Here is a 25,645-nt window from a genome sequence, read left to right as displayed (position 1 = left end):
GGGATTTGGGGGATTTGTCTTTATAGATATCAGTTTAATACGTTGGAATTCAGAAGAAATAGCCCAAGTCAACTCAGAAATGCCTGGGGACAAACTTGCCAGCCTGCTGTGTTCGCTGCTGCCGTATGGTCCTCTCTATATGGCGTGGGAGAGGGGTGTTAGGAAGGGAAGAACTGGTTCCCCACCAAAGACCATTTTTCACTCTCTCAGAATCTTAGCAAAAGGTCCCTGCAGCTCCGGTTGGAGCCCATTTCTCTCTGTCTTTCCTCAGTGATAGGAACATAATTGGTTCCCATCATCCTCAATGTAGATAATCTCTCTAGAGTGAACAATTGCTCCACCTCAGAAGATGCTGCTGGGTGGAGACACAGACAAATTCCAGAACTATGCGGATAGATTCTATTTAAACTATTTTGTGTCTTTGTCGGGCTATGGGCATCATGATTCTAGCATCTCCCACATGCTTCCTGCTTATTCTGGGATTGGTTCCACCTTCTGTTGTGTTCATTCACTACCCTTCCCAACAGAAATGAGACTTGCTCGTGTCCTTCATCATGACCCTGGGCTTATCAAGTGTCTTTGTGTTTTGGGTGGTTTTGTCCAGCTTCCCTTGGCATCTTGATGGCGAGGAGCCACAGAAGCAGGGAAAGGACACTTCTGTGCCTCCTCCAAGCTGGGAGGACAGGTGAAGAGGCTACTTACAGTCTTCCCTTGTTGTTCTAAAGTCTCTCACCCAGCCCGTGGGAAGGGAAGGGCAGGCAACATCTGGCGACTCCACGAACCATTTCAGAAGAGAATGTGCCTCTTGCCTTCCCCGTTTGGATGGCTGTAAGAACACCATACATTGGATTGCTTAACCAACAACGGTCTATTTCTCAGTCTGGAGGCTGGGAGTTCAAGATCAGTGTGGCAGCATGGTGAGGTTCTAGTGAGGGAGTCCTTCCTGGTTTCCTCCCATGGAGGAGAAAGAGGGAGAGAGAGAGAGAGAGAGAGAGAGAGCGAGCCCGTGCAAGAGAGCACATGCAAAGGAGTGAGGTGGGGTCTTTTCATCCCTTTATAAGGGCATCTTGCTGTCAAGGAGGCTCCTTCCCCATGACCTCATCCAAACCTGATCACCTCCCCAAGACTAAAATACCCCCAAACCTCATTACCTCCCAGTCTCCAAATACCATCAACTTTGGGGATTAACCCTTCAACCTACACATGTTGGAGGACCCACTCAGTGCATGGCAGCTTCCTGCCCTTAGTTTTTATCTTCTAAGCTTTCCCAGAAGCTGAATTCAGTCTTCCTTCCTATCTTAGACTGATGGCCTCAGTACCAGCTACCTTTCAGGCCAGTGTGACACTTTCTTTCTGCTCCATGGTGGGCATTCTCCAACGGCCGGCGCAACAGAGGGAGACCAGAGGCCTGAATGGGACAATAAATCCAACTGGTTGTTCATGGCCACACCCACAGCCCTGGTATCCGTCACACAAATGTCCTTTTCTCCACACACAGTGCTCAGAAGCTCCGGACACAGACCACGTCCCAGGGCTTCTTTAACTCATGTAGTGCGGTCATCTGTGTGCTTTCTAGAATACCTTCAAGTGGGCTTGCTTTGAATCCAATTGGAATCAGATAATTAGTTTACAGACAGAAAATATATACTGTTTTAATTTTTCCAACTTGAGTAAAGATTGCTTTGGGAGTTGTGTGCAGAATGCTATAAAAATAACTCCTTTTAATTATATTTATTTACTTAATGAATCACACAGATAGTAGCTAAATGGAGTGTTGAGGCAGCCTGCAGAGTTGCCCAAAAGCGTCATTGGTACCATGCCTCCTGATTTATAGTGTAATTTCACATCCAGTCACATCTTCTGTTTGCAGGGAACTTTTTGAGGTTTCATACACCTAGTAAGAGGCAATGCTGGGTCTCAGTTTTGGATCTTCTGGCTTCATGTCTTGTGCTCTTTACAAGTGCATCAGGAAAATTATACAATGGAGTCACGAGGGCGTCCTTAGAGTCCTCACCGTGACACTTAGCAGCCATGTGGCTCTTGGGGTCACTTCACCTTTCTAAGCAGCAGTAAACGAAGGCTTCATGCATTGCTTAAGATAGGAGACAATCAACCTGAGACTGCCTTGGAATGTGTGAAGTGTAGATCTCAAGCCTTCCATGGCCCAGGACGCCTCCTGATGCAGAGGTTAAATGGGAGAGGCCATAATTACTATTGTCATTATTAGTAAATGCAATCGACAGCTGCTTCTTCATATATGGCCCAGACCAAAAAGCACCTGGAAGCTGATCTTCCTGAACCCTTTCCCCTCCCATTGACCCTCTTGCCACATAACATATCATTTCCTTATTCATTATGTCCATTGTCTATCTCTCCCTCCACTACAATGGCAGTTCCAGAAGGGATGGGTGTTTGTGTGGTCCTGAGAAATGCTCGGCATCTAGAATAGTGTCTGGTACATGAAATAATACATCTCCTGCTCTGCAGATCTCTCCAGTGGTCTCCTTAGTTATGCACATGGGCGCTTCAGGGAGGGAGCACAGCAGAGGAACCAGGGCCTTTCTGTAAGACAGGGAATGAGAGCAAATTCCTCTCCGCAGGGATGCCTGTGGGGCACTCCAGGGGACCCACACCTGGGCTTAGAGCAGGAAGCATGGTAAGGTCACTGACCTGGAGAGGACAGGGTTGTAGGTTGTTAAACTGAGTGTAACATAGAGGTTTAGAAATTTGTTGAAGGTGGTGTCAGCACAACATGGGATGGATTTTAGAAAGGCTTCCAGTCCCAGCACCGTTGGCATCGCTGTTCATTGAGAACAGTGACTGAGCAAAGTATGGTGTCCAAGGCTGTACCAAGGTAACAGCTTGTGTCCTGGGCGTCCTGGCAGCAGGGAATTGGCATCCTCTGCGGGAATGGATTAATATGACCCTGTTCTTTCTGTCTGGTGTTTCAGCTCTCTTTGGGATGGGTTCAGGACACAGGGTTCCTGACGAATTGGGGGTGGGTGGGCTGTGGGACCTCAAAAGGGACTATCATACTCTCTGCTAACAGGGACTTCTTAGGAAAATTCATGTAATTAATTTGAAAAATAAAAGAAATGTGACCATATTTTTCCCCTAAGTTGATAAGGCAGGTTGTTCCATTTTTTCATGTAGGTAACAATAAATATGTAGTTTCGATTTGAATATTCTGTATTTGTTCCCCCACATTTCTTCTTTAAGAGTGTGTGTGTGTGTATATATATATATATTTTTTTTAAATCACATACATCATTGTTTCCTTTTCCAAACCATCACAGAGTTTAACATAGAATTTTATGGTTCCTTTTAGTGAGAAAGAAATGCCACTTATTTTCAAGTTTGCTTTAACTGTCACTATGTTCCCAACCCTCATTCATCCACTTGAGCTTTTTACATGTACACACACATGTTCAGCCATCACCAGCACATTGTTAATTTCTTAAATTAATTAGGAAAAATGTGCCAATTGCCACAACAGTGTGTACCTCAGATGATGCTTTTTAATGGATAAGCTAGAGGAATCCCTTTTCTGAAATGTGCCTGTAAGGCTGCTGCCCATAGAATTACGAATGTGCTGCTCAGCTCACTTGGTAAGGGAGGGGGGTGTCCTTGTTATAAATCCGTCTGTTGACAAATGAACCCTCCTTGCCCCATGAGTTGCATGATAGACAAATATTTTTTTTCCAATAGTGGAAACCACTCTAAGTATCTGAGTCTCCTTCTTGATTTTCCTCTTTTGAACGGTCTGTGTGTGTGTGTGTGTGTGTGTCCGTGTCCGAGAAAGAAAGAGAGAATGAATATGCATTTTTAACTCCAGCCTTCTTAAAACTGCTGACCTCTCAGAAGAGTGGCAGGAGAGCTTGTGGCAAATAGCCATGATGGCTCTGAATAAAAGGTCCAGGAGAGAGAACAGCTGTGGCCGGCTGACACCCTGCGCTTGCCAGCCAGGTGCTCCTTCAGGCTGGAAAGTGGGGTGAGGAGGAGGCGAGAGAGGCAGGGGGGCTGGGGGAGGGCCAGGGCTGGACAGCTGTGTCCCTCACTTCCTTCCCACCCGCAGAGTGTTCAGAATCCACGTGCACGTCAAGATCTCCATCCCAACTACGCTGCCCACCGTTGCTAAGAACTGACCATTAAAATATGTGGGATGCCTGGGTGGCTCAGTGGTTGAACATCTGCCTTCTGCCCAGGGCGTGATCCCCACAGGGAGCCTGCTTCTCCCTCTGCCTGTGTGTCTGGCCCTCTCTCTGTGTCTGTCATGAATGAATGGATAAAACCTTAAAAAAGAAAATCCTTTTTGAAAAAAAAAATGCACCTTGAGGGAGAGCAGGCAATACCCCAGAAGCCTTAACTACCTTCGAGTATGCAGACTCTTCACATGATCTTGTTTTAGTAGAATCCTAAGTGGCAAGTGTTGAGCTACAGGGATATCATTTAGCGGAAGCAAAGCAGAAACTGGCCAAAGGGTGCTCTGGAGAGGAGGAGTGATGGGGAGTGGGTGAAGGGTAAGGTTTGCCCTCTGTGTTTCTAGAATGTTCTCCTTTCCCCAGTTTTGCAGCGCTAAGTTGGCCTTGTCCTTAGTGGGCAGGATCCTTGCATGTGCCCTCTGTACGTCCCCGAGATGCTTGCTCTGGAGCCTCCCCCAGGCTTTTTAGGAAACCAGCCACTGCATCTTTAATGACGGAATTAAAGAGAAAAGATACTTTGTTGTTGTTGAATACATACTGTATTTAACTTTTTTTAATCCCAGAGAAGTGAAATGCAACATCTGTTTGAGTTTATGTAACATCCAAAGACTGACGACTCAGAATTTCCTAATTAAAGTCATTTTTAAGGCACTCTGCAGAGCCAGCTTTCGTCTCTTCCTCCAGTGGCTTTTTTTTTTTCCAAACTGCAGCAGAATACCTGGTTTCTCTTTCTTCCAAGCGATACACACATGCTCATGCTTTTAACCTGTTCTTTGTCCAGACAACACCGAAAAACAGCGCAATTCCAAATGGGAAACAGTGAAGGAAGGAAATATATTTGTCAGAGGTGGGGGTGGGTACAGAGAGGATGCTTTTGAGTAAATTAACTGATGGGGTGGTAGCAGAAAAGAGAAGGAGCAGAAGGTAAATGGACCAGGGTGGGGTGGGCCAGATGGCTGGCGGCCAGTGAAAAATAGGCTACATTTCCCAGTGAGGTTTAAATTAATTTAGCTGTTCCTTCCTTTTCTTTTTCATCTTCTTCTCTCTCTCTCTCTCTCTTTTTTTTTCATTTGTAAAGTTTAGGCCAATATAAGGGAGGTGTCTCAAAATCCTGGAAAGTGTATGTAGGTAAGTGTGCTTGCTTGTGCTCATGTACTTAGGAAGGCTTGATCTTAGAGATAGGTATGGTTTGGGGAGGCCCTAAGAAGCTCCCCGATAAAAAATAATCTCCCTTACTGGCCCAAGGCTGTGCCTGAGATACCCACCATTAGAGCCACTCCTTCGGATTAAGGCATTATCTGTAGCCCCAATTAAAACATAAATGTCACCTGGGAGGGGTAACACTCAACTCTTTAGCACCCACTGACTGAACCGTCTGTCACCTATCAGAGAGTAGGACCCTGAGAGATGGGACATGGGGTAGGGACATTCTAACTAATGGGGAAAGAAGGCTTGGTGGCATGGGATGCGGGAGGGGACAGGCTGGCAGCAGAGGTGTGTGTGAACTAGCACTTGCCCCAGGAAATTACTCAGATGAGGGAAGTCAAATACTAAAAAAACCTCTTGTGTGTTTGACAGTTTGTGTATATTATAACCTTCTTGTGTGTATATCTAATATGGAATTCACCAGGCCCCATTATAAACATGGTACATCTCTATGGATCTCGGTGGTTTGTATGCAGCATATGGACACCACACACATACACACATTCACACACGTGTTTGCTCACACTCAGCTCTGGAGCTCTCATAAGTGTAAAGGGGGAGATGTCTCTTCTCAGCCATTTGGGATTTGGATGCTGTGCAATTGTTGGGAAAAGAACTGGCTTGGGGCAATGAGACTCCTTCTGTTCCCAGTCGACCCCCATTCAATTCAGGTGGCTCTGCAGAAATAGCCAAGGCTTGGGTTATCAAGACTCAGCCTGGGCCTTCCCATCAGGATTGGGATTTGGAGACATAAATGTCACCAAGTGCCCTTTAAACCTTTGGAGTTGGGGAGTCTAGGGCAGATGCAGAGAGCATCTGGCAAGGAGTAGGTTTCTGTTGCTAGAAAAGCTGGACACCATTTGAGAGCCCCTGGGCTGGGTGCAGACATCAGCCTCAGGGTGCAAATGGTGGGACCTGCCAACTCTCCAGGGATCTGCTCAGGTTGGTTGACCTGATGGGTAAGGTTCAGTGAGGAGGAGGAGCTGGAGAAATGGGAAGAGAGTTCTCATTCCCCAGTGGCTTCTCCCATTCTTGGCAGAAAGCTCAGGAAGTAGAGAGGATAAAGGATGTGGGTGGGTGGATGGGTGGGCAGGACGAAGGGAAAAACCACTAGAAGTGCTTCTCAACCCTAGTCTCACATTAGGATCATCCAGGGTACTTTTAAAAACACCAGTGCCCAGGCTCTATCCCCGGATTCTGCTGTAATGAGCTAAGGGGGGCAGGTACTGGGTCTGGATGGTTTTTAAGCTCCTCGGGTGTCTAATGTGCATGTAGCCTTCAGAAGGCGGTACCAGAGCAGAAGGAGAAGTCTGGTTCTGCGGTGGCCAGGCTGTAGCTGACTGCCCGCCGCGCCCCCCTCCCTGCCCCTGCCCCACCAGCACACAGAGCAGGAGGGGAGGTGGAGGGGGTGCTGCTGGGAGGGGGAAGGGAGGGCCGGATGCTGGAAGCTTCCATTTGGGCAGTTGAACCTCTGCTGATTTGTGTGGCTTTATCCCCTCACTGTAGCTGGTGGTTTCTAACCCCATTTCTGGCTGAAAATCTGATTGGGGTGGAAGTATTTGGGCACAGAGGGAATTTCCACCCTCTGTTTTCTGTGGCTTCAGAGAGGAGTAACTCACTGTGCTCTTTGGGGCCAAGAAGATAAATTCTGGGGCTGGGTGCCTCAAAGGTGGGAGTGGGTTTTCTGCTGTATAATAAATACATATTTCATAAATGAATCAACTGGTGAGCAAGCCAATCAATAAACCAAAATAAAACATTACACACCATTTTTGCCCTCTTAGGGTGGCTCTCCCCTCACCCCACTGATCCTGCTGACATACACTTTGCCCTTGGTCACCTGAAGACACCTAGTATGGTCATGCTGGAGAAGTGGGACTGCTCTGGCCCTGGCTCCAAGGATCAGAGAAATCGCGAGAAACTATCAACACTGGCTACCCACGTGGAGAAAGGAGGTAAAGGATAGATACGCATTCCCTCTGTTTCCCACCCACAAGTGTAGGGAAGGGAAGGCAGAGTTTGGGAACCAAGGCTGGGCAATTTTAGGTGTCTCAAGTCCAGGCTGACCAGCTCCTTCTCCCTGGGCGGCTTCACTTAGAGGGTTGGGGATGGACTTGAGATCTGGATGGATGGGCCCAATCTTTCCACACAAAAAGCTACAGCAGGCATAGCTCCCACTTCAGCGCAGCCCACCGAGAGCCAAACAGCCAGCCCAGCCAGTCCATGGGGGGTGCTGCGTGACACATGGTGGGGCAGGAGGGGGTGCACATCACAGGATGGGAGGATGTGAGGAGACAGGTATAATGGCACTCGTTTTAATGGGAAATCAGCTGTCCAGGTCTTCAGCTTCTAGAGCCACCAGCCATGGCTCGTTTCCTCCTCTTTAGTCTCTGCCATGTGGTTCTGCTTGCTGGACGTGCCTTGTCCTACTAGGTGACCTGTATGTGGACATGGAAACATGTAAACAAAATGGGCATTAAGACAGTGGCCAACGCATGTCATTCCTTAGAAGCAGATGTTTATAATCTGGGCTTCATAAAGACTTCAAGGGGACAACGACCCTGACATTTTATGCAGAGTTACTGGGACTTGTTTACATATGCATTTCTCTGCAAAGATGGTCTATAGCATGTATGCAGGTCTTTAAAAAAATTACCAAAACTAACAATATTAAGGGATCCCCGATCATCAATAGGTGTAACCCACCAGCAAGGCTTAAAGGGATCTTAAGAAACAGGTGGGAATTCCAGATGCCCACCCCCCACCCCACAGCCTTGTGTCCCAGCAGCTGAAGACACAAGGAGATGTGCAACAATCGCTGATGGACCAGAACCCTGTGGCTTACCCCACTTTCCTGTGCAAGTGTGCACACTCCAACTGCACTAGGATTCCTTGAGTGTGGGTCTACACTACTCAACGGGAAGTTGTCAGTCAGTTTTTCTTTTTAAAAACTTGCTGCCCCTATTTCATTGTGGGGGTGCTGGGGATAGATATCTGTATATATGGCTTTATGTAAAAGTTATGGTCCTAAATAAGGGGGCAAACTGAATCTTTCAAATGAAAAGAATATTTTTGAATGCATGGAAGGACGGAAGGAGTGCTCTGAGGTAAAGCCCAAGCACCAGGCATCCTCCTCCTTCTTCCCTGATCATTTTTTTTTTTTCATTTTGTGCCTTTGGGTTTTCAAGATACTGGCTTTGCTCATGGGGGTGCACTGCCATTATGGCAGAACAAGTTTCTATGCTAACAAACGAACACCGTTGCATTTTCAGATTTTTATGCGTGGTTTCAATTTCAGGAAGAAAACAAATCTCAAATTCTTACATAGATTATCAAATAAGCTTGTTCCAGTTGTTTGCAGTGTGCAAACAACCTCATTATACATACAAATGGGGACTTAATAGCCTAAAAGCCATTCCAGAAATGGTTCCTCCATCCACCCTATACTCTGGATTAGCTGCCATGCTCCAGGGTCAACGAATGTCTGTTCCCTGTCATGCAGTGAGTGGTCAGAGGCACTGAAGATGCCAGGCTCTGGGAGCCCTTGTTACCTTGCATGGCACAGAATGACAGACAAGGTGGTTGATGGGGGAGGATGGGGCACGGTGTGGGCACATGTCTGCAGAAGCCTTGGGACAAGCCCAGATCTGTCTGTTGCTCATGGACCATACTGGAGAGAAGCCTGTGTGCAAAAGTCACATCATCATGACGATTGCTTTATAGGACCCCTATATTCATTATTATAATAATCATATTCTGTTAATGGCATTAAACTTACTATACAGTTAGGGGTGCCTTTGGGTTAGCATAATTTTTGCACAGGAAATCTTTGAACTGCGTGCTTGAGTTCTGTCTCTCTGTTTCCCCAAGGCAGCTCTGTCGGTGCATTGTTACAAGCTTAGAAACGTTGAGGGGGTGATTATGGCACCGAGAACAGGCCTACCTCCCATTTCACAGATGGAGAAGTGAAGAGACCTCTTGCACAAGAGACCTGCATAATAATGCCAATTCTAAAGCAGGCTCGGGGAGGGGGGCCTCCGGTCTCCTGGTTCCTGCCACCACCCTGAGCATTTGAAAGAGGGAGCTGGCTTAGGACGTGCCTACTGCTTTCCTGAAGAGGAAAAGACAAGATCTGTCCTGCAAAAAGTCTGGAATCCAGCTGAGTTTAGAGCTGCTTATTCTCTCGCAACAAAGGCCCTACTTCCTTTCTGATGAATGTGCCCAGAGAAGGAAGGCATTTCCCTTTGATTTTGTGAGTGACTCTGAGGAGCAGGTGTTTTTTTTTTTTTTTGCTGTTTTCAGAAGACCCATGAAATTCTTCAGGTGAGACAGCAGATGAGCCTCAGTCCCTGAGGCGTGTGTGTGTGTGTGTGTGTGTGTGTGTGTGTGTCTGTGTGTGTGCGTGTGTGCACTGCCCACGAACAGCTAAGTGGTGTAGCTCCTCAGTCCCTGTTCATCTGATATGCATATGCAGGGCCCTTCTTTCTTTCCTAATTAATTAGAAGTAATAGCTTTCTATAGTTTCTGGTACGTGAGGGAGTGAAGTGGGAAATAATTTAATTGGCTGTCTTGCTTTCAAAGCCCAGTTTAATGAAATAGTTCTCAGCCTGAAGTGCATGTATTATCTTTCCTGTTATTTTTCCAATTAACATTTCATTGGATCATGTCTGTGTGGAATATTCTAATTGGCTTGAAGGGTGGGGGTGACGGGACAAGAGCAGATGGAGAGATAAGCAGCTGTTTCTCCGGTCTCCAGTGCCCGCGTCTGTAGGGATGAGGCTGTGAGTCCTCCCAAGTGCCTTTGCTCGGAAGAGATCAAACAACGTGACACAATGTTGCCTGTCACCTCACCCGTCCTCATCGAGTCCTCAGGCCAGAAAGGCAACTTCCCTTCACAGGCTGACTGGGGGAACACTTGCTAAACTTCTGGGGCTCCTTGTGATGTGTGGCACCGAAGGGAAACGTGAGTGGTGCCCAGAGCTTCCTGTGAGCCTCGTCTCCCTCTGGGCAGGGCCTCTGTTTAGTTCGGCTCACAGGAGATGCTGGAAGAATGGGCGTCCCAAGGGACTTCCTGGGACCCACCTCCACCCACCCTTGCTGTGAAGAAAGCAGCGCTGCGTAGACGGTGGCGCAGAGCAGGGCTGGGAGCAGGGTGAGGGAAGCAGGTGTCCCGGGCAGACACCGCAGGGCGTTCACTCTCAGCAGGTGTGGAGTCGGCCTTTGTACAAACCCGCATCAAGGGCCTTCTGAGATTCGGTACCCTGGGCACCTTGGCTGGTTCACCCTCACCCCGGCCCTGGCCTGAGGCAAAGTAGTCCGGCCTCCTGCCTATAATGCTAATGTCTATTCTCCATTCTCCTGGACACTTCTGACGCAGCACTCTGTGGCTGTAAGGGTTGAGCCACATCTTCTGGGTAGCTAAGGACTCCTGGGAGCCTGGCTGCCAGGACAGGCTCCTGTGTGTGGCCGGGACAGGCTCCTGTGTGTGGCCATGTGGCCTGCTGCCCAGAGGCCTGGCTTAATTTTTATCCTGGTGAGAAGAGTGGGTGGCTTCTCTTCTGGACCACTCCCCGGGGCGGCAGGGGAGCGGTGGTGCAAGATGACCTCTCTCTTCAGGGGGCCTGTACTGCTGGGCCCAGCTGGGAGAGAGGCGCAGTGGCATGTGGGGCCAGGGGCCTTGGGAAGCAGACCTGAGGCAAGCTGTGTGGCTGGTCCACGTGCGGCCACAGCAGGCAGGGTGGGCAGAGAGAGAAGGGCCATTACAAACATGCCTGCCACGTGGTGGGACAGCCTGGGGGGGCGGAACATTTGGAGAAGTATAACCTTTTTTTATGTGTACTGTCAGGGCCAAATCTGTAATGCAACCTCCAAACTGTGGAGTCCTAGCCAAGATCTGGGGCATCGGAGACCGTGTAGACAGGCCAGTGGCCAGTGTGTGTTGATCCCCCCCAGCTCCAACACACACACTATATACATAATTACTTTCTGCCTCTGTATCAGTGCAACTCACAAAAGAGGTGTGCGTGTGTGTGTAAAATTATTATTCTCATTTTCTGCCTTTGTCTCTTGCCTGAGCTCACAACAGGAAAAATGCCACTGCCCCTGGCTGGCTTCTCCAGGAGACTTAAACCAGGCAAAGTGTGCTGGGATTTCAAGTCTGGCCCAGATCTGATGTTCAGCATCCTTTCCTTGCCAAAAGGCTTCTTGGAGTTGTAGCTACAAATCCTGCCCGGAGCTCTTTTCTGCAGGGCTACCTAGTGGTCTCCTTTCTTTTTCTGACTGCCAGGGTCCAGGCCTCTCTAGCAAAGTGTTTGGGGGCAGGGGGAGCTCAAAGCCCATCACCCTCCAGTGAGGTCAGGCTTACTTGGCAGGAAGAGTGGGTTTCCTGAAAATGGTTTTGGGCTTCCCAGTAGATGAAACTTGAGATCGTGCAGCTAGCTCTGGGCTGTGTGATTCTGCCGATGTGACAATACCTTACAACAGGCATCAGGTTAGAAATTTTGGGAGTGTTTCCAGATATCATCCTACTGTGTCTTCCTGACTGTGATGTTGACTGGGTATTAGTAGCTCAGTTAACGGAAAAGGCAACAGAAGCCCAGGTGAATTAAATGATTTGCTTAAGGTCTAGTTCAGCAGCTGGATCGCGAGTCACGCTGAGGTCCTGGGCTCTGACCTCCAACATCAGAGCACCCAAATGGGCCTCCCTTCCGATGAGAAATAGGAGGGAAATCCCCTGAAGCCATAGAGCCTGCAATAGTTGAACCCAGACCCTTCAGGTGAGCTGATTCCGTCTTGTCAAACTGAGTTCAGAGATCAATCAAAAAGGATCAATCTTTGCACCCCTGCAAAGACTCCATCTCCTAGTTAGTCAACCCTGCCCAAGGAACGGCAGTAACTACACAAACAGAAAAATGCTTGCATTTAACAAGGGAAAGAATATTCCATAAGAATGGAGTAAAAATATGCAGCCAGAAGACTGAAGCTCAAGTCTTCCACGCACTAACATCAAGGTGACCTTGGACAGGTCACTTGACCTTTCTCCTCAAATCCCTCATCTGTAAAATGGGGACATAAGGCAGCTCTTACAGGGTAATTGAGAACAAAATGACAGAATGTTTGTGTTGGTGCTGTGCAAAGTGTAGCATGGGAGTCAATCAAATCAAATGGGAATCAATGTTGTTAATAATAATAAGGATAGAAAGATAAGGCTAAAACTAAGATTTCCTGTCTTCAACAGAGTTTTTTTTTTTTTTTTTTTTACTTTGTGTAAAGGGCAGTAAAAACCCTTTGTAAGCTGTTAAGCATGGTGCACCTGGAAGGGATTGTTAGCAGGATTGAAGTTAGGGTTGGATCCACCGTGGGAGGGAGCAGGGCTGCTCACCGAGGGCAATGGCGCTCATCGCCCCAGACGCACTCCCATAAAAGTGTTTGAGGATGACCAAACAACCTTGGCTGTCCTCCGGCCACTGAGCTGGCAATGCTCCTGCAGGCCCTCCATAGGCAGATGTCCTACCAGGGAAACTGGAACCAGATGTACTCCAGATCTCAAAAGAAATTAATGGCAGTAAGACTCTGGGGTAAAAATATCTGTGTGCACTGAGCTTGCTCACTCAGCTCCCTTTCTATCTGAGGATCATTTAGGCTTAATTATAGAGTTCAGGCGTTCATTGGGTTTTTTGATTAATTTTCTTTTCAGCTTGAGGAGTGTGTGAGTGTAGTGGGTCCGTGCGAGTGTGTGTGTTTACATCTTTCTTTGCAACTCAGTTGGGAGCTGGCTCTGGTAATGTTTAATTGTGCCCTCAGTTCTAACAAGAATGGCTCAGTGTGCCAACCAGAGCTCAGAAACCATTGTTTGCACTGCTTCCGCCCCACGGGCTGCTCCTGCTGCGTTGAGGAGTGGCGGGTGGCCGGGCCTTGCTCAGCTGGGACCCTTAGCTGCGGGATGCATAGTTTCCTCCTCCTTTTGTGCTTACAGGGTGTTTAAGGGGTTCTGAGACCAGGAGAGCACATTTCCTACTCTACTAATTACCATGCTGTGCTAGAAGCGACCAAGTGACAGCAGTGCCCCCACACTGCAGCCCCTAACAGGCATTTTTTGGGAGGCCAGTTTCCCTGGGGATTACCAAGTTCTCTGCATAAGAAAACAGTGTTCATCCTCTTATTTTTAATATATCCACTTAATAGTTGGTAGGGACAACAGGACCGTGTAGGTGCAAGTGACTTGCTTTCTCCCTTGCTTTGTTCTCTTTTGTGCCCTCCAGGCAGGGAACACCCAGGGAGGCTGAGCAGTACGGTGTCCTCACGTGGGATCTGGAGCCAAATATCCCAGTTTGAATCCTAGTTCCTAACTTCTCCTATTTGTGTACCCATGGATAAGTCACTTAACTCTTCTGGATCTCAATTCATTGTCTGTAAAATGGAGATAGTAATATCAACAACAATGTTACACTCGCCATAAGACTGGGGATGAGAAGATGCAAGTGGAAGGCTTTCATAAATATAAATCACAGTTCCTTTATTTTACTGCTCAGAATTGCTGCTTAGAACATGATTTTGACCTATGAGATATTATTCTTAGCACCAGGAGATAGGGGGTTGTAAAAAGGCCCACAGGATGGAGAGAGGACTAGCCTCCAGCCTTCCAATGGGCTGTGGACCAAGGCACTGACCTGGGAATATAAAACCCATGCTGCAAAGGGCCTGGATTAAGAGTTCAATCTCAAAGCAGCTGTCATGGAAAAAAGGGAGTCTGGAATATTCATTTTTTGACATAATGGTAACAAAGATCTTACCCTATTTTTTAAAGGATGAATTCAATCGTCTCTAGTGCTGGGAGGGTAAACGGTTCAGGGATGGAGACAGGAGAGGACCGTGGGTCTCTGGTAAGTGTGCCCAGGCTGTGCTAGGAGATTTGGGAGACCCAGGTTCTTCTCTTGGCTCTGTTGCTAATTAGGTCTGTGACCCTGAATAGATGAGCTAATTTAAGTGGACCTCAATTTCCTTGAGATTGCAGAAGAAAAGATCTCAAAGGTGACGCCATTTAAGATTTATTACCTGACAAAATGCTCTTTTCCACAGGGAATTAAAAGCTCTTGTGCCACCAGAGACCATTGCATATGTGTGTGTTCAGAATTCAAGTACAGTCCTAAGACCACCAACTAAAACCTGATCAAGGCACCGAATGAACCTCTCTAAACTGATGGCATCTGGCATCAGACCCAGGGACTCTCAGGGGAAGAAAAGCCTGTTGGGAGGGTGGGGTGACCCCAACAGAGATTTCAAGGTGAATTCTCTCTTGGAGGACAGCCTTTCATTTGGCAATATCCTGACTAAGCTGAAAGGTAACGATCTAAGGATCACAGAAATAAAAGGGATTGTTTCATTGTAAAACCACTTTAACTTTAAAATAATCAGCTGCGGGGCAATGGAGCATTCTTCCAGGATCATTCCAGAACCAAGAGACCCAACTGCACAGCTCTCAACAGTATCACCGACAATAATCATAATGTACATTTGCCCAAGGGCTGTTAACTTTTATAAGCACTTTCCTCGCTATTTTTCTCATTTTGTTATTACATAATTTTCCAGAAAACTGGCCAGGTCATTTCTTTTCAGCAGGGACAAGTCTAGCTGTGTATGCTATCCCTTGCTTTATACAGATACGCCCTTGAAAAAGTTATGCTATATATAAATATGATTGTGGAAGTCATATCTTGTTTTAATGGATGGGCAAGGGGAATTTAAAAACAGAAATATTGTGTCAGATTATGTAATTATAATGATCATTTCTCATTAATCAGTTGTTTGTTACAATTTTGGATTTTTAAATATCAGGTTTTCTCAGGATAGGGCCCCACGGGTGAGATTCCAGGATCAGTGTCCCAGCATCCCATAAGGGTGGCATCTAAATCAATCCGAGGGAGGGTTTGTTGTTTTGGACATCAGAGTGGAAAATAGGCAGCTTTATTTCAGCAATGGAGCTCTTTGGAGCTCCCATAAAAAGTGAGGAAGCATGGGAAGGACAGTGGAATCCAAATGTAACAGCTGAATTATTTTAAAATGGAATGTCTCCAGGTCTTCTGTGAGTCACTGATGTGTCATTAATGTGCTGCTATAAATAGCTCAGCTTGCCATCAATAACTAATCTATAAGAGAAGAGTTGGTGGTTGGGGTGTGAGGTTAACACTACATGATTTCAAGTGGATCTGTGAACCCTCTCTTGCAAATAAGCACCATCCCCTGGGACAGGAACCTGAGAGAAATTAGACTTAATTGCATTTTTGATAAAAATAATAAAAAAAGGTTCTTCTGCTTTTCCTTCTCCATTCTTAGACTCTGGAGACATCACTGGAGCCAACCATAGGGCTGTGATAATTCCTCTGAACTTCTACTCTTTGGCCTCTGAAATTAGGATGCCAGTATCCATCCATAAAACCCACAATGACATTGTGACAGTTTTATAATTATTTTGCTTGGGGGATTTTGAATGAAGAAACCATACGTGTGTGTGTGTGTGTGTGTGTGTGTGTATCACAATTTGCATGATTGGGAATAAAAGGAAAGGCTCTTTTTGGGGTGATGTAAGCTAGAAGAGCTGGAAAAAATCCTTACTATAAAGACTGGAAACTCTTTAAAACTTATGATATTGGCCTGACTAAAGGAAATATGGTCTCTCATCCTTGCTGGTTGGATCTCAGCCATACAGTCTTGCACAATGTGAGCAGCTCAGATTTTCATTAAAGAGCTCTGAAGTTAAGCATTATGAAGCACTTCCTCACAAATGCTCATGCAGTTAAAGTTGAGCTTCTGTGAAACCCGAGCTAAAATAAACATATAGGAAGTATGTGTACTGGGCCACAAGTACATATGTAGGTACTGCTGGCAAATGTGTTAGTCACGCTATCAGCAGCCTGGCACGTATGCTTGCATGTGTGCATGAATATACATATGTGCATTCTGTACCTTCACATCATTCAGAAGCTAAAAAGACCCCAAAAGAATGAAAATAGTAATCTTATTTGTTCAAATGTTCTTGAAATCCTACGTGGATTCCAAGGTTTATAAACAATTATCTTTTTTTGTAAACTTAGGGCTGGTAATGGGAACAGGATAAGCAGCTGTAAACAAAATCACAAATAAGGTTTCACTAAAAACATGGTGAAGGCCCCAAATACCATAGCTTCTGCAGAATACAGGAACTGTCTATCCAAATACTGTGATTAAGGATACTCGGAACAATCAGATTTTGGGAAGAGGTGGGTAGATGGAACCATCGAGGCACCACCTGTCTGTTCACATCAGAACCTTGGACAGTTCCCAGGAGGCTCTAGTTCTCCAAGTGTACCTTTCATTCCATTGAGTATGTTGAAAGTCTGATTGTCTACTAATAAGTTCATAGGTATTAATTTGTAATAACAACATATTCCTTCCTCTCCCCATTCTCTTCACTACCTTTCATTCCACCCCCTTCCCCGAGCACCCTCCCGTCAGACAATGGGACTGTCTGTCTTACAAACACCTGGTGTAGATGTTTTCACTCCCACTTCTAATTGGTTGGGAAGCAGCATTTGCCACAGGCACTGTTTAATTTTGTTTCCATCCCCTGCATCTCACAGGAAAGAAATGGTCAATAGTTCAGATAAAAGAATCATCCTGGTCAGCTCCAAAATATGGCTACTTGCATGGTAATCACAGCAAGTCTGTCATATCAGTGATTTCTTTATTCCTAAAAAGAAGGGACTTTTCCTAAGGATTATGGTTCTACCACCCAAGAAGCAGCCCTACTCTTCATAAGTGGCTGCAAAGGCTGGCAAACCAAGAGGTCTGCTTTGGCTCAGAAACTCAGTTTGGCTCCTGCCACCCCTGGCAACCTCACTGCGTGTCATAGCGTCATGTGCTCCACACACAGTCAGGCCAGTCTGCTTCTACTTAGGAGGGATCACAACCAGAGGTGGTCCTCGCTTGGGCCTCCACATGAGGACCTGGGCATCGTTGGCATTGGGTTTCACTAGTGCATTGGGGGGGATGGGTTCCATCCGGCTCAGGATCCGGGGCTGCTCCTGCTGAGTCCTGCCCACCAGCCGGGCCCGTTGCCCCAAGAGCTGAAGAGGGTCCACCTCAATGTCCACCCTCATCCTCCACTTGATGGTCTGTAGAATGATCTTCTCCTTTGTGGTGGTATTCATGGCCACCAGCCAGGTAGTGAAACTTTGGTCCCTCTTGATCCTTGTGAGCAGTGGCACATTGCTGTCACTCACTGGCACTGCCCACGTCACACTTGGGTAGAAGTTGTCATTCATGCTGACGGAGAACCTGGAGATCTTGTTGGTGGGACCAACCAGAGTCACAGTTTCTGTGGTGTTCCCGTACCAAGGGTAGCTCACCCCATCTGAGTCACTGATGGCTTTTACTCTCCCTTCCCTCAAGTCAGGTAGTTCCCAGCTTGACCTGGCAAAGCAGAAGAGATGCACAAGAAAAGAAGAGGCTAAATGAATTTTTCAAAAGCTGGAGAGGTGCCCACCACTTACTAACACAGTCAAATTGGGCAAAATGGGAAGCTCAGAGGGGAATTCAGGTCAGAAGGTTCTATGCTGTGCTGCTCCGAGATTACAGAGGGGCAAATCTAAACAATACAAAGATTAACAAGCAATACTGAAACAAGTTAAATAAAATCGGAGCTCGTCCAACTAGAAACAGGAAGCTCAAAGAGGCATTTGTGAGCCCCACAGAGGCATCAACTAGTTGGGATGGTGTTAACTGTAATCAGCTCTTTAGAGGCATTCCACTGCAAGAACCACTTTCTTGCGAATTATGAGTACGTGTAAGGGTTGTTTGTTGGGAAGAGATGGTGACAATTTTAAGTACTTGGAAGGAAACATCAGGTGGAGAGGAGGGCAAAAGGAGGCAAAGTCAAGGGTTACAAGAGTTTCCCAGGAAATCAGAGTAGTAGAATTTCTACTCAACAAAGAAGGTTGCTTAAATTCTAGTCCTAGACACATCTAGCACTTGGAAAATAGACGTTGAAACTGATGATACAAGGAGATAACTTAGGTCACCTTGGAAACCACCTCAATGCGGATGTTGTGCCGTAGGCAGGCATACACACTGTAATGTGCTGTTCTCCCACTGACTTCAGGTCCAGCCTGGAAGTCCAATTGCTTAGGTTAGCAAACTTGCCATTCTGGATATTTTGCAACTCCTGGCTGCCCCTGACATTAGCGCATGTATTAACCCATGTCTATCCACTCCTGCTCATCATTTATCACCATCACCACCACCACTAGCACCAGCACCATCATCATTGCTGATAACTTATTGAGCACTTGCTTTATTCTAACCACCGTGCTAAGTACTTTAATTATGTTATCTCAGTTAATATACAAAGTATTCCACAAGATGAATGAATTTCTATTTCCATTTTACACATGAGAGGATGGAGGTATAAAGATGTTAAGGTCCACATCAGGGGTTCTACAGATTGTGAGAGCTGGAGTTGGGAGTTATCCGATTCCAAAGTCTATGCTTTTGACCACTACACCTTACCACTCCTGAAATGCCCTTTCATGGTTCTGGAGAAAACCCGAGTGAAGGGGACTCAGGCTGTCCAGTGTGCTTGCAGCTCCCAGAGCAGCCACAGGGAGCTGGACTGAACCCAGATAGAAGCAGAAGTTTAGTCAGCTGAGCCTGCCTATTTATTCTCCAAATATCCACTGCTGGGACTGGGAATGACTCTCAGTGACACTGCAGAAGAATTTAATAATTTAAAAAAATGAGATGCTCCATTCATCAGCTACGACGTGGTAGCCTTGTTTGATATAAAGTTTGTCCTCTTAGGAAGTGACAGAAGGTCCTACAGGGCTTTATAAGAATAGCTTAAGAGAGAGCTGCATTGTCAAGTTGATGCTGAAATGTCTCAGCATCCTTGATCATCACACCGGGACATGGAGATACTAACTGCTGCCCCTGGCTCATCCCCACAGCACTCCCTGTGCTAGTCAGCCCCAATCTGAAGAGAAAGGAAGGCAGGGCTGCCTGGAGAGGAGGTGATCCCACAGCTGCAAGAACCTTTTCTCCTGTCTCCATGCCCTTGGTAACTGCTGGGAGTAACTGCAATGTATCATGATTGGCAGAAATGAAGAAGAAGAAAATGAACTCAAGCAGAAAGTCAGAGAGAGCCCATTTTGCTGCACATGCTCATTGTAGCCACACTGATGAGTAGCTCCCCCAGTAATGCCACAGCTGTGTCTTCCTGTACAAAAGGGTGTAAATGTTGTTTGAACAGGAGATAATGACATATGGGTCAGAGGTCGGGTGAGACCCAATCAGCTTATTGGGTTGAGGAAATGGCCAGACTGGAGTCAGCTTGTTGCCCCCAGCCAAAGTGTGAAGACAATTAGTAAGTCACTAGGCATTTACTTTCTGTGTTGCCTCAACTCTGTTTTCCCTTTAAGTTACAGTGACCGGGCCTGCTTTGGGTTCCTTTGGGGGGCAGGAGGGCAAGTATTCTCAGCAGTGTAAAATTGTACCTGTTCTCCTCTCTTAGACACTGCCAACTGTGGCATATTGCATTGGGGAATTTTCTCATTCTGGTTGATTCTGTTTTTGATTCCGTTATAACACTGTCCTTTTCAGGACTGGCTATCTTGCTGGTTGATGAAGATACTTTGTCTATAGAGTTTTCACAGTTCATATTTTTGTCCCCACCTTCCTGCCTAGAGCTATGTGAGCAGACTTAAGCCTAGGGTTCTAGAGGTCAGTCATGTGAGAAATTTACAAAGCTTAGCTTGGTCCCAGATTTTCTGCAAACAGAGATAATACAGTATGTGGCACTCTTGTGCCTGTCTTGAGAGAGAAGGAAGATACCCTTTTCTTGGAGGATTCTGTGGAATAGAGAAATTAAACAAGCGTCTTAATCATCACATCGAAAACAAAGGCCCCTAGCTGAGTGTAGCTAATGGGCGTGGTGATCTTGGGAGCCTACGTACTCCGTCCATCTGCACTGCTGTGACTTCTGACACTGCTCTATTGGGAATCCTTTGGGTCTGAAGCATATTCTCTCCCACAGCCCCAGGGACCAAAGGACTCCATCATTAAGAGAAGGTTTGGTTTTGGAAGTAACAAAAATTGATTATGACTTAAGTCTAGTGAATAGGTTTCTTTTTCAAAAATGCATTTTTGATTTATGAAAAATGGTACTAATGTGCATTCAAGGTAGTGGTGTTTTTTTGGTCTCCCCCCAAAGAGTTATGCCTATACAGTGCATGACTGGTTTATGTAGCTGATAAACTGGCTTTGGTAATGGTTGTCAAAGAAGTCCCTGATAAGTTCCAAGAGTCATAGTACTCTGGAGTCACTCTGTGACCATTTAAGAGGACTACTTTTTTTTTTTAAGATTTTATTTCTTTATTCATGAGAGACACAGAGAGAGAGAGAGAGAGACAGAGAGAGAGAGAGAGAGAGAGAGAGAAAGAGACAGAGAGAGAGAGACAGAGAGGCAGAGACACAGGCAGAGGGAGAAGCAGGCTCCATGCAGGGAGCACATTGGGCTCAATGTGGGACTTGATCTCGAGTCTCCAGGATCAGGCCCTGGGCTGAAGGCAGCACTAAACTGCGGAGCGACCTGGGCTGCCTACTGCCCTCATTTAAATTCAAGCCCTTGCCATCTCCCACCTGGTCTACTGATAATGGTCCATCACTGCCTTCTCTGTATCCAACTTTGAGCCCTTTCAAATTTATCTTTTAGCTGCTCTAGTGTTCAAACATTCTGACCATGATTCTGTCCTTTCTACACCTAACACCCTTCAAGAGCTCCTCTATATCGGCATCCCTGGCATCACCCACATGATAAGATTCAATTTTCTTAAAATAAGGCCCTCCATGGTCTGGTCTCCCCACTCCACACACCATGCTGTATTCACCTCTTCCTTTTTTGCTCATGCCATGCCCACTACCTGAAACATTCTTTCCCCTGCTAAAGTCACACTGGCTCTACTTGTCCTTTGAGAATCATTACTTGCATCATCTCCTCCAGGAAGCCTTCTCTTCCATGCTCCCGTGGATATATCCAGCTTTTTACAGGTACCAGTTTATATTATAATTATTTGCTTATGTGTCTGTTTTCCCTGTTAGATTATGATTTCCTTGAGGCTTGGGATTGTGGCTTATTTTTTAATCATTAGCATCTAGCACATTGTTGGCATATAGTAAATCTTGATACATTTTTGTTGAAGGAATGAATATTTTCTTTTAATCACTTTCATGCCTATTTACCTGGAGCTTGTATACAACAAGGTGCTTTATCACAGTTTTACCCTTTATATATTCCTTCACCTTAAAAAAACCCTGACATCTACTATTCATGTATTTTATTATTAGAATAGCACCATGCTTAACACTGAAAGTTATTTATCCTTGAGGGGGATACAGACAAGCTACACACAGATAAAAATGAATGAACTGGTGAATATAAATATATTTAGTGATTGTTTATGCCATCATATACCTACATACAAAAATGGACAACACAGACTTGGAGTGATATGGGACATTGGAGACATGGACATCCACGCAGACTATAGGGGGAGAGCTTTGCTGAGAAAATGGCCTACGAGCTGTAGGGAGCAAAGAAAAGCACACCCTGGTTGGAGGTTCTACTATGGGCAAACGTGTTAGCTGTAAGCATGAACATGGAGTGTCCAGGAAACAGGGGCCACCTGGGAAGAGTAGAGACAAGGCTGGGTGGGCAGAGCAGCGTCAGTCTGTGAAGTAGCCTTAAGTAATGGGCTTAGGCTCTGGGCTTCATCCCAGGGGTGGTGGGACTTTTGAGCAGGAGACCATGTGCCAGGAAGAAGAGTGATGTAAGAAGGAAAATCAGAGGACTAGCAGGAGGGATCCAGGATGTTCAGGAGCCTTTGCAACATTCTGGGTGATCTGTAGTGAGGCTTCCATATAGGCTGGAAGGAACAGAGGAGAGGGGCCATATATAAGAGATACTGCAAAAGTAGATACTCTATGGCTTGGTAACTGACTGCCTATCACATAGGATAAAGTAAAACAGTCACGCAGAAGAGCCACGCACAGTCGACTGGTGTGTGTGTGTGTGTGTGTGTGTGTGTAATAATTCTCAGAAGTAAGAAGGTGTGGTCTCACTGCCTCCGTCATTCCACAGCCATCCCTGGACCTGCCCACAGTGGTATTTAAGAGTGTAAAATCCTGACTCCTCCATGAGGGTGTGAAGATGGAGTCATGTTTGTCTTTGCATCCTTGCCCATGGTGGCATGGGCATGGATGTGTAGCACACACATAACTCCTGCTGCCCTTGTGTCTCATGATCTCATCCTCACCATCCTTGGCTGATTCTGCTTCAGGTCCTAACCTTTTACCTTTGGAGGGCACCAGGTCTCAGTCTTTGGTCCTCTTCTTTCTATCTACTTACGTTCCCTTGGTGAACCTAGCCTCATGACTGTAAGTACCATCTACATTCTGATGATCTCCAAATTTATATCTCCAGTCCAGATTGCTCTCCTGAGCTCCAGATTCACATACCCTGCTGTCTACCTGCCAACAACTTTGAAATCACTCTTGGCCATACTCACATTCCACATCCTCTTGACAAATCCTGTTGATGCCATCAAAATCTATCCACAGTTCAACTCCTGCCCATCCATCACCTCCATTGCCACTACCCTGATCCACGCTACAGCTGTCCCTCCTGGATTGCTGCCCTAGCCTCCTAACTAGTCTCCTTGCTAAAACCTCCGCTCTACTACTCTGGTCTATTTTCAACATGGCAATCACAGTGATCTTGTTAAACAAATGTGAAATTATGTCATTCCTCTGCCCAAAATGATTCCACAGCTCCTAAGCCACTCAGGAAAAGCCCACGTTCTACATGAACTGGCTCTCCATTTCCTCTTGGCCATCAACTTTTCTCACTTTGCCCATTCTGGCTTCTGTGCTGCCCACTGAGCATGCCAGGCCAACTCCCCCCTCATGGGAGTTTGCACTTTATTTTCATTTTATCTGAAGCATTCTTCTCTCAGGCTCTTCAGGGCTTGCTCTCCCTTGCCTGCCTGCATTATTCCTGGCTCAAGTATCATGTTCTCAGTGCAAACTTTCCTGTCAATCATATTTAAAATCACAACTTTCTGCCCCAGCACTCCCCATCCTCTGACTCTATTTTTCTCCACTGTCTAATACACTGTATTACTTACTTTGCTTATGGTCTCTCTCCTATCACCCTACTCCCCAGATGTAACTCCACAGAAGGCAGGAATTTCCTGTTTTATTCACTGACATATCTCCAGTGCCTGGAACCGTGCCCAGCACATAAAATTATGTTGAATTATCTGTTGAATAGGTAAGTACTGAAATGATCTTAAGTGAAAGACAGGAAAAGACTGAGTTTTAACGGGGAGGCGTTGCTTTTGTGGAATTGCATAGTTGGGTCTTAGAGCCTAGGAGAAAGTCAGAGTTAAAGGTGTCAATTTGGCAACTATCTGCATGGAGAGGATCAGCTGACCTGATGGTGCTGGTGAGATCACTGGGGATGAAAGAGACACCTTAGGAGGCCCATTCAGATGGACAGGAGACAAAGAGGAATCTAAGAAGCAGAAGAGCCAGCAAATGGGGACAACTCACTTCCAAAGTCAAGAGAATTTCAGGAAGTCATTGTTGTCAAAAGCTACATGAACTGAAGAGATTTGTTAGTTACCAAGACAGCAGGGAAGATCTGCTGGTAGAGACCATCCTGTAAGGGGTTACAGAGGGAATGGACAGGCACAAGAAAAAACTGGAAGTTCAGGTAATTCCTTCAAGAAGTTGGGCAACAAAGGTGAGAGGAGAGTGAGGTGGAGAACTGGTTGGGCAGAGTAGCCGAGAAAGGGATTTCTGGAGCCAGGCTGCCTTGGCTTGTAAACCGAGTGCTACCACCTACTGGCTGTGTCAGTTAGGCAAGTCATTTGCCCTCTCTGTACCAGTCCCCCTGTCTACAAAACAGGCACAGTAATAGGATTTACTTGATGTGAGCATTAAGTAAGGTAGTGAGTGCAAAGTATGGAGCATGGCGTGTGGCACAAGGAATTGAGATCTGACTTTAGGTATCAGTAAGGAAGAGAGATGGGGGCAGGGTTGGGAAAGAAGGAAACTAACAACCATTGACCTTTCCATTGGCAAGTACCTGACAGCAACCATGTGAGGCAGGGATGATGATTACGCTGGTCACACACAAGGAAAAAAAGCTCAGAGTAAAACGTACCAGGGCCTATCGATAGGAAGGGCAGCACCAGGATCTGGGGTCAGGTCTCTCTGACCTCAAAGCCTACTTTCTCTCCTTCACCAAACGTGTGGGAAAGCTCCTTAATCTTAACCTTAAATAAATTCTTGATCTCATTTTTTTTTTCTCTTGGAAGTCTTGGCCATGGTGAGTGGAGCATGCATGAACACTGCTCTCAGGGGCTCGGGTGTCAGTCCCAAGGTAACAGCTGGCTGGGCTCAGACAGGCTGCTCCGGTCAGCCTCAGGCTCCTCATGTGTAAAATGGGAAGGAAAGTAACTCCAGGCCTCTTCCTTCTCAGAGGTGTTACAAGGATCAAATGGAGTGACGGTATGCGGGCAGATACTTTGTAAACTCTAACACACTAGGTCCACATTAGGTCCTCCTCTCATTCCCCTCCTTCTACAACCCTCTCCTCACAGTGATAAACACGGTGTTTTCATTTTAGACAATCAGTCATTGACCCAAAGCTCACAGCTAATGGCCTCACCAATGGAGCTAATAATGAACACATCGATTTTTGCAACCTTCATGCTTTCTGCATCCCAATCTTTAGAAGAAAAAGGCAAATTTTATTCAAACAAGCTCATGGGAAGCATTTCATTCAAGTAAGTGGTCCCTGGGTTGAGGTCCAGATTCCACCCAGACCCAGCCAGTTCTCCCAGTGCCCATGAGGGGCAGAGCAGCCTCTCTGAAGGAGCCTTATTTTGCTCTCTCTGAAGCCTTGTGGTCACTGGGGGGAGGGGGGCACAACAGCAGCACTTCTGAGGGCAGGGAGAGGCAGGTGTTCAGAGGCACTGCTGACATGGATGTCTCCTGATTGATGGGTGGTTTCAAGCCTGTTTCAAGCTCCCAGGGAGGCCCTGGGATCCAAGATGACACCACCCCTCAGCCCAGGTGAGAGGAGCCCCTGCTTGGCCCTAAGCTTTGCTTTAAGGGACCCACTCTGGTGTCTTCTGGTAATG

General features: G+C 46.4%; 1 protein-coding gene across 2 annotated transcripts in view; it reads right to left on the bottom strand.

The window, feature by feature from the left end:
* Positions 1 to 4,718: 4,718 nt before the first annotated feature.
* FAM78B (family with sequence similarity 78 member B) overlaps positions 4,719 to 25,645 on the bottom strand; it is an 88,532-nt gene continuing 67,605 nt past the window's right edge. Inside the window, exons 2-3 of one of the 2 annotated variants that reach the window (XM_038586212.1) lie at positions 16,921 to 17,855; positions 4,719 to 7,846 (exon numbers count right to left, since the gene is read on the bottom strand). In XM_038586212.1, coding sequence (XP_038442140.1) covers positions 17,333 to 17,855 — 523 coding nt within the window. In that variant the 3' untranslated portion in view covers positions 4,719 to 7,846; positions 16,921 to 17,332. The remainder of the gene's footprint in view (positions 7,847 to 16,920; positions 17,856 to 25,645) is intronic. The other variant, XM_038586211.1, reaches the window with a different exon arrangement.

This window comes from Canis lupus, chromosome 38, assembly GCF_011100685.1.
Source record: "Canis lupus familiaris isolate Mischka breed German Shepherd chromosome 38, alternate assembly UU_Cfam_GSD_1.0, whole genome shotgun sequence".
Classification (NCBI taxonomy): Eukaryota; Metazoa; Chordata; class Mammalia; order Carnivora; family Canidae; genus Canis; species Canis lupus.
This window is presented reverse-complemented; position numbering and strand designations above follow the sequence as displayed.